The sequence below is a fragment of the Plodia interpunctella genome, chromosome Z (assembly GCF_027563975.2).
Source record: "Plodia interpunctella isolate USDA-ARS_2022_Savannah chromosome Z, ilPloInte3.2, whole genome shotgun sequence".
Lineage (NCBI taxonomy): Eukaryota > Metazoa > Arthropoda > Insecta > Lepidoptera > Pyralidae > Plodia > Plodia interpunctella.
Genome location: NC_071324.2, coordinates 10019050 through 10035898, shown reverse-complemented (window position 1 = coordinate 10035898; position 16849 = coordinate 10019050). Strand labels below are relative to the sequence as shown.

At 35.6% G+C, this 16849-nt stretch overlaps 1 protein-coding gene across 4 annotated transcripts; it reads left to right on the top strand.

Moving 5' to 3' along the window:
- Positions 1-65: 65 nt before the first annotated feature.
- On the top strand, positions 66-14892 carry LOC128683386 (uncharacterized). 4 transcript variants are annotated; one of them, XM_053768986.2, is made up of 6 exons: positions 75-406; positions 500-626; positions 977-1140; positions 7120-7244; positions 10989-11153; positions 12836-14892. In XM_053768986.2, the coding sequence occupies exons 4-6, from the start codon at positions 7128-7130 to the stop codon at positions 14051-14053; spliced, it is 1500 nt and encodes a 499-aa protein (XP_053624961.1). In that variant the 5' UTR covers positions 75-406; positions 500-626; positions 977-1140; positions 7120-7127; the 3' UTR covers positions 14054-14892. The 4 variants fall into 4 exon arrangements, 3 of the variants coding, with proteins under 3 accessions (XP_053624961.1, XP_053624960.1, XP_053624962.1); XR_008406286.2 differs by lacking the exon at positions 12836-14892 and having other exon boundaries at positions 66-406; positions 977-5714; positions 10989-12829; XM_053768985.2 differs by lacking the exons at positions 75-406; positions 500-626; positions 977-1140 and adding an exon at positions 4749-5714.
- Positions 14893-16849: the final 1957 nt, after the last annotated feature.

Genomic DNA, 16849 nt, shown 5'->3' with positions numbered 1-16849 from the left:
CGTAATAATACTCCGTATGTTCCAGTTCTTGCAGGACTGCGACAACATCACTAAAATGACTTTCAATGTCATGTGAAGTGACGTTACTTGTCTGGTCATGTCATGATCTGTCTGTCTGTTTATTGTTTTGCTATTGTTCTCAGCTATTGTTATGTTATGTAAGCGCTTTGCATTTTTTTTAGATACATTTTATCGTTTATCATTAAGTGTGTGTTTATATATAAACGGGTTATTAAATCCTAAATTAAGATTAAACAAAGAAAGGCTTGAAAGTGTTTTGGTTGGTACAAGAATGGCGGAGGCGGACGCAGTAGCTGTCTGCAGAGTGTGTCAGGCGGTGGACGAGCGCTTATTAACAATAGCCGGCACGCTACAATTGGTGTACGAGAAGATCAACAGCAATGCAGTTAGTATAACGACTACCTCTTCTAATTGTACACAAAACTTATAGCTGTTGGAAGAACACAAAATAGAACTTCATTGTTGTTGAACATTTCAGTTGCACACTAAGGGGTAGCCCGTGGCGGCGTGTTATACCTGCTACGATCAGCTTGACAAGTGCCGCAAGTTTATGCTGACTTGTGCATTAGCAGAGAATGTGCTGAAAGTTATGTTGCACAATCAGGGTAAAACCTTTCATTCTATTTACTATTATAAACTTGTTTTTATTACTTAACTGGCGGCCCCTCCCGGCTTCGCTCGGGTAAAATCACAATAAACTATACTTAAACCTTCTTCAGGAACCACACATTTTTGGTGAAAACCATTTGAAAATCTGTGCAGTAGTTTTTGAGTTTATTGCAAGCAAACTATTTTTTTATATGTAAGGATAACAATAACAAACATAAATCATTTCATGCTTTTTTAAGTGCATTTTATGTACAGTAAGCTATAAAAGTATATTCCTTAATCAATTTGTTAAAATATTAATGACTTAAATTAATAAAATAATAAATTTTATATTGAATGTTTACAGATAACTACAGAAGCAATATTCCTGGTTGACAACAAGGCTCTCTCTCGGGCTATGTCTGTCTGCTGTGTTTCACCATAATGGTGATGTGCTGGGGATTTAAACTGAGCTGGAGTCAGATGTTGCCAATATTGAGCCAGTGAAAACCAAGGAGGAACCAGTGGAAAGTATGTCTTTTGAGATGATCTGTATAGTCTTTGCTGTGTTGCTGTGTGCCCTCATGGGAATCTCCATGACTGTGGCGATTCTGATGAAGAATACCCCAGACAAATGTCACATCTGTGTGATATAAAGAAAGAAAAAAAATTATTTGCCAAAAACTTTTATTAATGTGATTCATACGTATCTTGTAAGTTTTGGAGATTTTATCTGGTCTGTCCAAGAAACTGTTGACCTGGGTACAGTTAATATTCTCACTTAGTCTGTTGAAACTTATTCTTTTGTTTCCTTTTTGCTTATTTATTTGCCTGTTTTAAAACCTGTTAATTTATTATTTTTGAAGTTTAAACAAATATTGCAGACTTATTATCTCTTTACCCACAACTTGATCAGCATAGAATAGTTACTTCTGACAGCATCATTATATATTGCGATTTCAACATGATTTTTGTACAAACTTTCACCACCCATTATTCATAATACTTATGTAACTTTTCTGGGGGTTGATTTTTGGAAAAAAAGTCGATGTTGGAATGTCTTTAGGGTGTAACAATAACAACGTGCATCAAAATTGCTTCAGCAGTTTATCTGTGAAACAGAACAGAAAGACTTTTGCATTTATAATATTAGTATGGATAAGCTACATTGTTATATCCTGTTAATAAATTATGGTTTTTGATGAGCATTATTCATCACTATGTTGTTGATATATGTGTTTAAACTGGGAAACTATTGTAAAACCATAATCTGCCTTTGATTGTACCGGTTCCAAAAATACATCTTTGAAACCCTTATTCCCATACGATTGCAACTGCGCAGTTGCAATCGTATGCAGATGCTGCCAGCTTTACGTCCCTCCCTTGTTTATTTATTTATTACAAGCTTTTATTTACCTATCCCAATTATTATTGTTTTATATACTATAGGTATTTACTTAAATACTTAAATAATGTTAAATACACAGGGTGTTACGAATGTCATATTTTCTGTATAATGTTTGATATGCGAGTGTGCGAATGCGAACGTTCAGTTAAAACTTTAAAACAGAACAATAAAACATAAAATAATCACAATTTGTATTAGTATTACGCTTAAATTAAGTATTTAATCACATAATATGTTAGAAAGAAGACCCACTGGATGCTTAAGTACTTAGTAAATTATGCGTACCACGCTTTTCGCATGCAGCGATTTCATAACATTCGCATTCGCAACACATTCGCAAAAATTATGCGAATGCGAATGTTGATAATGATGCGAATCATTCGCGAAAGCGAATATTCGTAACATCCCTGAACTACACTATACATAGAATACAATATATACTTTTGTTCTTTCATTCAAAGTCGAAAACCATACCATATTTTTCTTTATTGTAATGCCAGCTCCACACTGTCGGCGAACTAGGACACGTGGCGACGCGAATGCGTGAACATTGCGTTGTTAGTATGAGTGTTTTTATTTACCCTCAATGAAAAACCAGCATTGTATACCGAATCCGCCAAAGTTTGGCAAACTGTTCAACGTCTGTCTGGAGCCGGCATAAGAAATACTCAATGTAAGCTAATGTGAATTAATGTACATTGCGTCGTTTTGCTAGAGCTTGCTATAAACGCAAAGACAAAGAAGCAATGTACGTTGAATTCGCTGTGTTTGATGACTTTTTAATTGGAAACTACACATTTTTACTCAACTTTTTGCTGTTCTACTACACAATAACATTGACAGATGTCGCCTCAGCGCAGATGTCGTCAGGACTCAATATGTGTGATTTGTCCCTGTATATCTATGTAAGCTCCACACGCCGAACTCGGGATAGATGCCGACGCGAATGCATGAACATTGCGTAGCTTGTTTGAGAGCCTTTATTTACCGCAATGAAAACTCAGCAATGTTTGAGACGGTATAGTGTGGAGCCGGCATTGTATGTATACATATATATTTGCTCATTTGGAGTTTTATAACAAGCGAAACTAAATTTTTAGAATATTGTTCCTAGAATTGATTTTGTTAATGTTATGTATATTTAAGGTGAGTTGCACAGACAAATTTAACGTTGATTTTAAGCGACGTCCGCTGTCGTTTAGACAAAATAAAAATCTTAAAACTTTGCGTAGGTACTTTGTTTTTCTGCGCACGTCAAAGTTAACTTCGAAGTTGATGTGCAACCCTATTGTTTAAGAAATTAAAAAAATATATCTTTTTATCATTTTATTGGTAACTTTGTCGTTGCTATATTAATGTTCAAATATTAATGACAAACAATAAATTACTTTATTCAACTTTGGGTAAGTTTACAAATTACAAAATATGGTAAAAGTATGGGAACTAATTATAAACTGAAACTAAATAAATATAGTATGTTCATATTTATCCGTTATTAATTTGCCACTACGCACTTTATAATATTTGAAATTGACAGAAAGAGAAAAAAATGCGGCCAAGTGCGAGTCGTCTCGCCCATTAAGTGTTCCGTATTGCTGTTTACGATTTATGGACTTACCACTTATTAGATCTCGTTCAAACCAATATTTGGTGGAAGTTTACATAGTAATGTACATATTTTTTTTTTAGTTTTATCATTCTCTTATTTCAGAACATTTTATCACTTTGGAAGTGTCTCTCGCTCAAACTATTCAGTTTAGGAAAAAAAATGACATCAGAAACCTCAATATAATTTTTCAAGACCTATCCTATGTATACCTCACACTTATAGGTAAAAAAATTTTGAGTTTCAGTTCTAAAATTTATTGTTTTTTTTTTCTTCTATTGTTGTGTAAAATTTTAATGTGGTTCTCAGAATACATCTACTTACTACGTTTCAACAGTATACTGTTGTAAGAACTATAGTTCTTATAGGTAGTTTCGGAATCTATAGGGTTCCGTTTTTGCCATTTGGCTACGGAACCCTAAAACGTACTTTAGCTTAAATTATGCTTTAACTTTGTCTACTTAGATTGACTACTTGATTGTTTGAACATTTACAAGAATGCCAGTTCCAGCTGTACCTATTAATAAGATAGTATAACTAAATAGGCAATAAAATTTTGAAAATCGGTTGATAAATTACGAAAATACACAAATTATTATTTTATTTCTCATGTTACTAACAAGACTCATTATCTGTTTCTAATACCATTAGCGAGACAAATAACTAGCGCTCCACCCCAACTTTGGCGGCAAATCAATAAGGTAGCTTATGTTACACCTGAAGGATATTCTACGTTTGTGTCATATTTAGTTTTTTTATAAAGTTTATTATTCTTTACGCCCTATATTATTTTTGGGTTGAAGTTTGACCTTGATCGATTTAAGGTTCACGGTATTTAAGAAATTAAAAGTGTTGAGTGTGTATAACCGTGTTTCATTGTCATCCATGGAGCGCTTTACTCCTTAAAAGTATAGGAGTGAGGCGCTCTATTTTGACCCTCTTGAAGATATGCCAGCCCTCAATCGACGCTACTTTGTTAAGGTTGCAAGACGTTGTGCTACCGGACAGTAAGTACATAGGACACGTGAAATTCCTCGAATCATTATATATTATAAAGTTTAAAGTGTATGAAATAGTTTAATCTGAATGAATTTAGCTACGTGTCGCTATGCGCAGGTGGCTAAATATAATATTATAAATGTGAAAGTAGTTTGTTACCTCTTCACGCTTTATACCAATCTTATCGAAATTTTTCATGCATGTAGTTTGTAGTACGCTGAAGACGTAGGGTACTTTCATCCAAAAAAACTGCTCCGTGAGAAATACGCAGAGCCGCGGGCCAAAGATAGTAAATTATACAATTTTTTGGGCCCATCATCTCATCATACATTAGCGGCGCTACAATCGCTATTGATATTTCCATTACAAACTTGCTGGGACTTGCGACTGTGGCGCGGTTATTGATCACTCAACCCCAAATATAAAGCATATTATACCTATCAAGCTATACCTATGTTAGACTGGGGCCAGTACTACATGGGTATTACCTAAGGGCGTGGAAAAGTATCGGTTCTCTATGCAACGATGCTAAAATATCGATAATCTTCTACCTATTTAGTATCGAATCGATTTTATTATTTGCCACGTACCTAGACCGTCGTCATATCTTTTCGTTTCGCTCTTACAAGAAAGAGAAACGCGTATTGGAAAATTCGGAAATACACGCGAAGAAATGGAACAGAGTGTTAAACAACTTTTGTTTCTTTGTGTGCTCGGTACCTACAACGTATATTTTGCCGTTTTGTATGAGATAGACTGAAAAGTGTATGGCAACACGTCCTTCGTACGCTCACTCAGTTTCTGTAGATTACTTTGTCTTGATAGTGAATAGGTATTTACTGTGAAATCGAGTAATATCGAGTACTGCGTTAAATGTTGTCGATATCTAGATTTTCCCTAGGTAGGTACAGCGCTTTGAGTACCAAATCTGTTACGATTGCGCCGTAGGGACATAATAATAACAATAAAACATTGATTCGCCATCCTATGCCAGTCATTACTCATATTCGGTGCACGATACATAGAGCGAAGTCAGTTTTGCATAAGTTTTAATTCTGTGGGTGATTTATTGACCCAGACAGCACTGTTAATGTAAGTACAAAATCGAGTAGGTATTTATTTATTATTTTTTTATTTTACAATTCATTTTAAGTCTAGTGCATATTAAGTTAAAAAAATTGAGTATTAGGTACCTACTTATCTATTTTAAAATAGGAATCATTGGATGTTAAGTAGTAAATGGGGGGCTCCAATTACTGAATTGTAATTAAATTGAAAACCCGATAATACAATTACATTGCTATTATACATATTTAATTGTGATTTTTATTATGTAAGAGGGTCATCAGTTGTGGGAATACTTAAGCTTATTAACAAATAATGAAATGTTTAGGTACGTTATAACATTATTATGACGAGGAAAGATCTAGGAGATAGCTCTAATTGAAAAGACCAAACATGATTAATAGATTCACAAAGGAGGTGTGCAATTTAAAAATCAATATTGCAACCAGGCGCATCAACTACCGATGATCGCGCATGCAGGTCCTAATAGGTTAGGTAGTCGACGCCATTTTATCGAGCTGTATACCTACGCAAATTAGGTCCACAAATCAAACAGTTGTTTTTGAGTTTGAGTTATAGAAGAAAATACGAAATCACAACGATTAATTCGGGATCAGCTTCCTATAAGAGAAATTCAGGTATGTAATATAGATCGTATCTTACAAGGACGTATGTACAACGACTTCCACTTGTATCATATATCCACAAGCAGCCTAAAGAGGTCCTGCGATCGGTTTTGCTTTAGAATCAGAGACTAGTGCCAGACGCCAGAGGAAGTAGGTAGGTACACTTAGCTGTTCGCGGCACTTAGAATCGGAAAGCTGTCGGAACCGTGACTCCATCGACCATCGAAGTCTGGATGGCGATGGGTCCTCTCCGTCCGTTAATTTCCCGACATCTACAAGAAAACAAAAGAAAATCCCTTCACATGCGCTCGCAACGGAGACGGAGTAACCGCCACCACAGAGCTAAATGGAGTGGAATTTAGTTTTGTGACCGCCATTTTGTAGGCAGCCATTTTCAACCGCGAACTCTTCTTCGGTAATATACCCAAATGGAGAGTGAGCATTATAATAGGCGGTACAAAACAGTATCAGCTATGCTGATGACATGGAGCTTCTCCATCGGTCAACGTCCTCATCAGTAAACAATGTTGATAAATTAACTGCATAGTTGTCTACCTATATTTTAATTATAATTTACACTAGGTAGGTACGTTACGTGTCAATCTTTGCACATGTTAATAATAATTATGTATTTTATTACGATTTTGAACATTTTGATTTTTAGACTGAGTGGCATCAGTCAACTCACATCACTCACTCTTCAAACTGTGTATTCCAATAAAAATACATGTCAAGATTGTGTAATTGCACGGGGTACAGTACAACGTTCATATTCCTGTGTAACTATTATGAGGTTTTGATTACAGATCGTAACATGGAAGGTGGTACACCAGAACCTCCGAAGCATAAGCGGTCCTGGAAGAAGGCTAGACGAGAAAGATCCAGTTCGTCTTCTTCCTCCAGCAGCAGCAGCGACAGCGACACCAATACAGTAAACTACATTTTGTGATCTAGACTGTTTTGTCAAGGGCCTGTTTCATCACTTTGTTTTAATTTAAACTTTATTGCATTACTAGTGCTTAGTCCCATCTTCGCTCGGGTACAACTATAATAAATGATATAACTAAAACTTCCTCATGAATCTTACTGTCTATAAAACCTGTATCAAAAACCAAACGTTTCCAAAGATCTAAGCATACCTACCTACATAGGAACAGACAAAACGAAATGGCTTTGTTTTTATTATGTAATGATTTATTTAAACTTTATGTAAAATAAGTTATTTTAAACAGATAGATCTTCAAGTAGATATAATCTACTTGAAGTGATTTGCCAGTTAGCCCTATCCAGCACTTGTGAAACACTCTTTTACACTATCTGTTCAACATGTTACATATACCTAGGCTATCAGATACTTTTTCCAGAAAGCGGTGAAACACGCCCTAAATGTTGTGTTGTGTTTTTATTGGCTTATTATCATCTTTTAATGCGAAACAGGTTGGGACCTAACTGTTCTGCATTGCAAATTAGTAACATAAAATAAATTTTACAAGCTTTTTGATTTCACCTGTCTCGATGTTTGGTTTCCTACTTCCACTCGTTCTATAAATTTGAAATTTTCAGCGTTGCTTCAGTTTCCATCACTTACAGAATCAGCTCCCAACGAAACAACGCTTCAACGGTTTACTGTTTAAAATAATGTTGCACTTTATTTTTTTGTCACGCGTAGATCGCAACATGATCTCTGTATGTACATGTAATAAATAAGTAGAACAGTAGGTACAATTGAACCGTTCCGTAAAAGTTGATAGTAGGCCTTTTATGTTTTAATATAACTATATTTATTTAAGATGCAATGCAACACTCAACTTTGACGCAAATCATTGACGCAAGCCATTTTATCTTGTTATCCATTTTATCTTGTTGTTTTACGATGGCGGCGCGTGTAAAGTTAACGGCAAAGTAGATTGGTGCAACTAAATATTATTGTGCTTTTTTAAATAATGATTTATTATAATAATACGAGGTAATTTATGTATTATTGTAATTTTTGTGTAACTAAGTAATTATTATTATATTGATTAAGTGATTGTTTGTGTAATGATAGATAGCATGGTACCTAGCATGCTCTCCATATTTACGTTGCATTTATTTAAGTTTTCTTTCTTAAACTGCGAATATGTACAACATTTTTTAAATAAATTAACATTAATAAATTTCCTTATTTATGTGTCATCCACATAACTTACTTATTTATGTGTCATGCAGCTAGCACCCTGAATCTCCACTTCTGTGACAATTTCGATATAAAGTACGATAGTACGATTGTTACTGGTATTAACGGGTTTAATTCTGCGTATGTAATTAGTTTACGCCGGCTCTACACTGTCCGATGAACACAGCCAAACGCGAATGTGTGGATAAGGGATGTTACGAATGTCATATTTTTCACATTCGCGAATGCTAATGTGCGAATGCAAATGCGAATGTTCAGGAAAATCAATTAAAAAACATAAACATAATTATTAATAATTAATTTACAGTAGGTATTAAGGTAGGTAAACATTTATCAATTATCTTTGATAATCACATTTAATAGAGTCAAATTATTTAATTTGGCCTGCCCCATTTGTATCATGCACCTATTTGTATAGATATTCGCATTCGCAAAACATTTGCATCGTTTGATGCGAATGCGAATCTTTAAAATGATGCGAATCATTGGCATAGGTGTGCGAATGCAAATACAATTATATTCGTAACATCCCTAGTGTCCACATTTGGCAACATTCGTCTGTCTTCGCTCACCGCGTTCAGGGTTCGCCTCTTTTCTGTGGTTTGTCGGTTTTCGTAGTAAATCTTTATAACGTATTTAAAGTTATTTGCCAAGGTAATATTTTTTATTTCGCTTAGGCGTTATTTATCAAGATGTTATATTTTTGTAAGTAAATATTCTAACTTTATTATAGTAATCGTATCTAGAGTTTAAGTATATTTTTCTTAGTAAATATTATGGTCGGTATAGAGTTCCGAGACATCAGTCAATATTTATGTAGGCGCAGACCAACCACCACACCACCCTATCATATATGTATAAGGGGACATTAAATATATTAATTATCTTAGTGTATTTTTGTTAGTAAATTCTGTGTTGAGGACGTCCCCCTTCTCATACACCTAAGGTCAGAGCTAATTGTTTTTGTTAGAGAGGGGGGTATTTAGGATAAAAACTCTGGGGTGAGTAGAGTACGGCCCTTTTGTCTTCGCCCCGTGCCATCAGTGTGTATATTTTTTTATGATTAGAATTACAATGTTAGGACGGGCACGCACTACCCTTTCACCTTCTTCACTTGTTACCTACGTCCATAATCGTCAGGTATATGTATTATATCCTTTTTGCAGTCAGGGTTAATATTTTTGTAGTTAAAACTTCTAGGGTGGATACGGCTCTTTCAATTTCCCCCTACCTATGCGAGTATAATTAAATTTGACATAAAAAAATCGGCACAAATATGAGGGAAAACTTGAGGGAGACCGCCAAACTGGCGACACATACATTGTGTTCGCCGATAGCGGCAGACGTAAGTGTGGAAGCCTACACGAACACGCTGCCACGGAACGACGAACGAGTCGAATGCCACCGACGACGAACAGTTTGGCGACAGTGTGAAGCTGACATTAGGTACATGTAGGTAGCGGTGATGTTAACCTTAAGAAATCATAATTACGAAGTCAGATCATTTGTTTAATTTAGTTAGACCTTCAATTCAAAAAGTACCTTTTTTTACCTCATACATACATGATCTGTGGGAAGTCCTCCAAATGATGACCAAGTTTCAGCAGATATTATAGAAATGTGAATAGTAATTTTATAATACAAAATATCATAAATTAGCAAAATAATATTATTTTTCTTGATTGTACTTTGGCTATAATTGATAATGTGCTATATTGAGAATGTCATATAATTTTCATTTAAATTCCTTATTGTTACGTAGGTTTACGTAGGTAGGTACTGTACTGGGTACTTACCCGGTACAGTACCTACCTAAATTGATTTTATAGGTACTTACCTATACCTGATTTTATAGGTAGGTACTTACCTATAAAATCAATTGCGCGTTCGATATTAACGGTGCTGTACGTAGTTACTTCTACTTTACGTGTCGATGACAAATCTAGTAACACCACACATCAAACAACTTCGGTAGGTATATTTTGCAAAAATAACGTTTAGCCCAAGATGTTATACCTAAACCTTGAGTTGAAACAAAATACGAGTTTTATTAGTTGTTAATATCACATCGAAATAATAAAATATCCTCAGAAAAAAATTAATTCGTATTATTTATACCTGCATGTAGTGTAGCAGTTGTAAGAATACCTACCCTGCATGCAATCCATTTTATCCAAATTATATAGTTTATAAAATAGTTTCTTTCGCACGAAAAGTATCTCTCTTTGAGCATTTTCCCAGCCAGTGTCAGCTTTTCTACTTTTTCTATTGGCTATCGACGTGACACAAGTTATTTCCTGTGCCTCCTAGGACCAGGTATATTTTTAATCTTTGAATGTCCCCGTATTCCGTATTCATACTGCAATGTCATGAGTCCTTGCTCGAAACGGCTTTATATTGTCAATCTTTTATGATCCTTCCGCCCGAAATGGCTTGTCCATATCGAAAGTGCGCGGCCATTTTGAATGATATAACAAAAAACATTATTTAACATTTCAGACAAGAGCCAGGAATGGAAGTAGAGGCAGAACTTCGCCTAGGACTCCCCCTTTGCTGCAGCGATCTGTAAGGAAAGTTAGGCGAGGAAGAAGTTCGCCTTCTTTGCCTTCTTCACCTTCTTCGCCTTCTTCGTCTTCGTCTTCATCGAGCAGCGACACAGATCGAGTAAACTTAATTTTACCAAAAATTTTCTATAGTTTAAGTACCTATCTATCATAATTTCGTCGTTAGGTAACAAGTAGTCTCTGAACCTGAAAAGTGAACTTAAGTTTTACTTCGGTATAATTATTTTATACATATATTTTTTTTTTTAATTTAATTTATGTATTTTCAAAAATTTTCAATTCAATTCAAATGAAATGTTAGATTATTTATATACCTATATCGAAATAGCCAACGTTAGGATATAGGGTTACATATAAGGTTCTTTGTCGAAAACGAGGTCGTAAAAATCATGGGTTGTCTCTCAGTCATTTGAAACTAATGTAAGTAAATAAAATATAACAGTGAAACATATTCGCCTTTTTATGCTTAGGTAAATTGAACATCGCACGAAATCTAGACTCGGCTGAGTTGGAGTTTGACGTAAGATAACCCCCAACTACCCCAGCGCCATTTACATTAAGGTTTCCAGATTTCACTTTCTGTGTTAACAACCCCTACGAACATAAATAAAGATGTGTCAAGTGAGTAACAAAGTAGTTGACTTCTTCGCAACGTAGTCCATGGTGTCCATTAAGGACCCACACTCTATCGTACTAAACTTGTATCGCGGATACTAATGGACGCAAACACGGAAATGGACACAACACACCCTTCTAGGTGTGCTGTGTGTCAGTAGGCAGACAATGTGTGTACTATATGTCAAGTTTTTTTTTTGTTGAACTATGCAGACAACGGAAAGTGTTCTTTGATTTAATATCTAATTTAATATATTAGCTAGCAGCCATTACATACTTAGGCATAACTGCCTATTTTGCCAATCTTTTGTTCAACTTGCAATGTAATTAATATATGTATGTAAGTATGTTTAAACGAAGATAATGTAAATATGTGTATTCGGGTAAACCCACAACACGATTTTAAAGCTTAAAAGATTTTAAAGATATCCTCAACAGATTGAGCTGAAGTGTTGTAGTTTAGTTTTAAAGACAATCGGCATTATAATGTCTGATGGATCTCAGATATTATGGCACTCAGGACCGGGACCCGACGAAGGCACTCAATGAAATTAAACATGTTGCTTTAGTTCCGATGGCAATGCATTTTTTCATCAGCAAGACCAGATGGTGGCCAGGTTGAGCTCTCATAGGGGGAACTCGCAGGGTATCAATGTTTTACAGCACACATAATCTTTTTGTCACGCTTTGAATGAAACAAGATCTCTCAAACGACAATAAAAGCTTGTATTCAAATGTTTTTTTTAAACAATTTGTTTTCATGTTTTATTGCCTTCATATCTCTGTTAAACTTGATATTTATTTAATTAATAACATAGGTACTAAACAGATTCCTAATATATGTACGCCTAAATACCTTAGTAATGGATAGCTTGACATTCACAACACAACCTTTCAAATATACAAAAAGAGAAAAAAAAACTATAGATAAAAAAGGTGGTATCCTTCGTGGCCATATTTGATGTCATTATGGAAACTATGTCAGTGCGAATGTCGAGAAAGCACGCTTAGTGTGAAGGTAGGTCGGTCGCAAATAAAATAAAAAAATAAATATGTATCTACGTGTAAAAAATAAATACAACCTATTCATTTTTCAACTTTTCAGAGGTATTATAATTTTCCAGTTAAGTATCTGTCGATAAACATTTATGTATGTATACATTTCAGGCAAGTGTGAACAAGGAAAGTGGAGGTGGCACTGTACCCAGTACTGTACCCAGTACTGTACCCAGTACTGTACCCAGTGGACAATGCACCCCGAGGCAGGTCACGCAGCGAAGCAACAGCACCATCGCGACCCGCAATGCGCCCATTCCAAGAATAACGATCATTGTTGCTGCCCATAATGACCAGTCTACTCAAACGCCAGTATCGCAGAACGTAGTTGAAATAAATAGTATCCCTTCTTCATCTTTCCAAAATCTGAACAATGTTTTACCAGAATTCGATCCGGATGAAAATATAACCATCGAAACTTGGCTGATGAAAGTAAACGAATGTGCCAATATATTTGGGTGGGACGAAAGACATAAAACATATCTAGCGTTACAAAAATTAGCTGGTATGGCTAAAGATTGGTACGAATCCTTGCCTCCGGTTGCGTATACCTGGGATGAGTGGGAAGAACAACTCAGATCCATTTTCCACGTTGAGGAAAACTTTGGACGTCTTTTGGAAAAAATAGGATCGCGCAAATCCTGCAACGACGCAAGGTTGTGTGATTATTATTTCGAAAAAATGTTTTTATTAAACAAGTGTCAAATTAAGGGGAGGGATGCTGTCACATGCATTATTTACGGCATAACTGACGACTCCATTCGCAACGAAGCACAGCAATTAAATTGTACCGACCCTAAAGATTTGCTCAATTTTGTTCGTTTACAACAAATGCGTCCTGTCATTAATAACCCTTGTAACAACTCGAACCATCATTCTCAATATGTTTTGAATAACCCTTTGTATGTGTGCGCTAATTGCGGATCCCAAGGAATTAAATATAAGAGAATCCCTTACACATTGATGAAATCTAATAATAAAGATGACGTCAAAACCGTTTTGGTTAATTGGAACTATTTAGAAGCGCGCATTTGTTTCAGCAGTCCGAATTCCAAAATAAGAAGGTCCGCAGCGGAGATGTTAAATTTAGCTAGATTTGACATTTCTAATACGATTGCTTTACCTGGAGGTTGCGGCGGCGGTACCGATCTCCGGCCGCTGTACAAGGCAGTTGTCAATTGTAAGGTAGACGAAGTTGAAGCATTCCTCGAGGTTTTAGTTGTGGAGGATGAGTATTTACCAGCAGCTATGGTAATCGGAAAAAATTTCACCGACCTGCCACAAGTTGAGATTTTGACCGTTGACAAACCGAGAATTTTCAATTCTTAAAGCTTTTTCGATACTCAGTTAAAATTTCAATTTACATTCTCTGATCATGTTCTAATGATAAAACTGATTAATAAATAAGAATCTCAAGTAATGTCTGTTCGGAATTCAGGGCTCGTATCTACTATTGTAGTTACTAAATATTACATTCCAATTTAACCACCTACGGGTAATTATACTTAGTTGTAAGAATTTTGTGAGCGAGTTCTCTTCTAATTACGCTGCGCATAGGCACAAACATCCCCAATTGAGATGTCAGATGAATATGAAACAATTGCTAGTATTAGCAATAACATAAGTACTCGAAAGAAAGAAAGAAAAAACAACGACATCGAAATGTGACGAAGCAAACCAACAAAATATTTCTTTACTCCCAAGTATATGTACTAAAAGTACTCTAATAATTATACAATAGATATAAGACATGAAATATGCGGGCGCAACCTGAGCGAATTAGGACTTCGCTCAGGTTTTGCTTTGAAGTACCTAGGTATCTCCCAAACTATACGTATGAGGGCATTGGTATACAGGGTAACAAAAGCTCCTTAGCTTAGACATGCGACAGGCCCGTTTGCATAAATATTTTTGTTTGAATAGTTCCCAAAAGTGAATACCCAAATGTTTGTGCAGAAATTTAAAAAAAGAAGGTCAATCGCAGTGGCGGCGGTCAAATTCACCTTTCCGTGTCATTGAAGATGGTACCTATCTTCTCAGAATACCTAAGTAATTTTTACATAGGTAAGTAATTTTTAGGTCTACGAATGTAATCCATTATTTGTCTAAGGTTTCACAACCGTTAAAATTAATGATATATTAATCGCATCGTAATAAACTTCAATGTAATTGACTTATCAGTGGTTTTATTTCAAGATACAACCTATGTACTTAACTAGGTAGTAATGTAATAGCGCTTCCATAACCATTCCATATTCCACGACTACGAACAAAATTGGTTTCCATCCGGTATTGTAGGTACTTTATATTTCACAAAGAATTTAACTACTGGATAATTATTTATTTAACCAGTTGTTAGATTTATAATACAATTCGTTACCTAACTAGTATAAACGACATAGGTGCCCTACAGTTCGTTACGTAACTAGTACGACGGACAGACAGACGGACAATGAAGTGATCCTTTAAGGGTTCCGTTTTTACCTTTTGAGGTACGGAACCCTAAAAATCGTAATAACTTCTTGAAAACTTGACCATTTACGATATCGGTCAACATCGTTGCTAATTGAAGTACCTACATTGCTTTCTTGATGTTGATATGCACTGTATTTAAATTCGTGATGATCATAGTCGATACATATTTTGTCATGAATGGTGTTGCCATTTGCGCCATCTTGTAAATACGTTGCATGATTAACTTCTTAGGAAAACATTAAGATATCCTACATAGCAGCTATCGGCAATGATCGAGGCCTTTGCCGTACATTGCTTAGTTTGTGTGTGAGCTTTAAACAAATGCAAAGAAAAACCAGCAATGTACACCGGTATTTAGACCTCCACATAGTTTGGCGAATTCTTCGCCAAATAGTGAATGTCTGATATTTAATTCCAGTATGGAATAATAGATGGCGTAACGTAATTTTTATTTTCATTGAAAAAGTGCAACGTAAGTATAATAGCAAAAGTGATAATAGCGCGCAATAGATAAATAAAAAGGTGCCACGAGCGCCATAATGAAAGTATAAAATATTTGTAAAAAATCTTAGGCGTTGTTTATATTCTTCCAACAGATACAGTTTGCAGCATTTACAGCCGTGATTTGCTTGCTTATAGAAGCATGCTTCTACAGACGATTCATATGGCCCATATTTGGCAGATATAATCGGCGAAGAGTTTGTCGAATCGTAGACTATTCGACATACGTTGTTGGTTCAGAAAAAGCATAGATTTTATATATTTCTTTTATCTTTGGGAAAGAGATACGTTATGACTTCGGTGAAGAAAACTACAAACATAAAACCTGCACTTTAGTTAATAATATTAGCTTGGTAGTTAGGTATGTGATATGGAAAACGAATGCTAAACCATTCATATTGCCTAGGAAATTATTATATGTGTTATGTCCAATGTCTGTGTTCGGCGACAGTATGGACTGTCGCCGAACACAGACACGTGCCGACGTGGCGAATGCGTGCGAATGCTTTTATCTACTGCAATGAAAATCCAGCAATGTATACCGAACCTGCCACAGTTCGGAAAACTGAATTATGAAGCGATAATGTATTGCTATGCATCGTAATAGAACTTTGAGACCTACTTTAGAGTTCCGTCGCTCTTGGAGCTCTACTACAAAATTTAAAATGAGAAAATAAAGCTGTCGTTTCTATCGACACTCCAACACTTGCGAGGCTAAAATGCTTAACCGATTTTGACAAATGTACCTAAAAGTAAAGTTCTAAAACCCGAGGTTAAAAAACTTTTTTCAAAACTCCACTGCGGGCTCTATTATGGAGCGTTTGTATGAAAGACTCACAAGAACCTTTCGTCTATTAGCAGTAGTTAGGTTGTTAGTCTGACAGATCAGACGACATCAACTTTTTTCCTGTTGGTTGGCTAGGTAATGTAGTGATACTATAAGTATCTTAGACCACTGGTCCCTCCAATCGAAATACGAGAACTGATTTTCGGTTAGTTCGATTACCTACCGGACCAGAGAAACTGTCATTTTTACAGGAAATAAAGACATTTGTGGATAAAACTGGAACACTATGCAGCATCATAATAGAACAAGAAAACTTTTGGGTAGCAATAGTCGTATTTCTGTGGCGAGCAGAGACACTACCA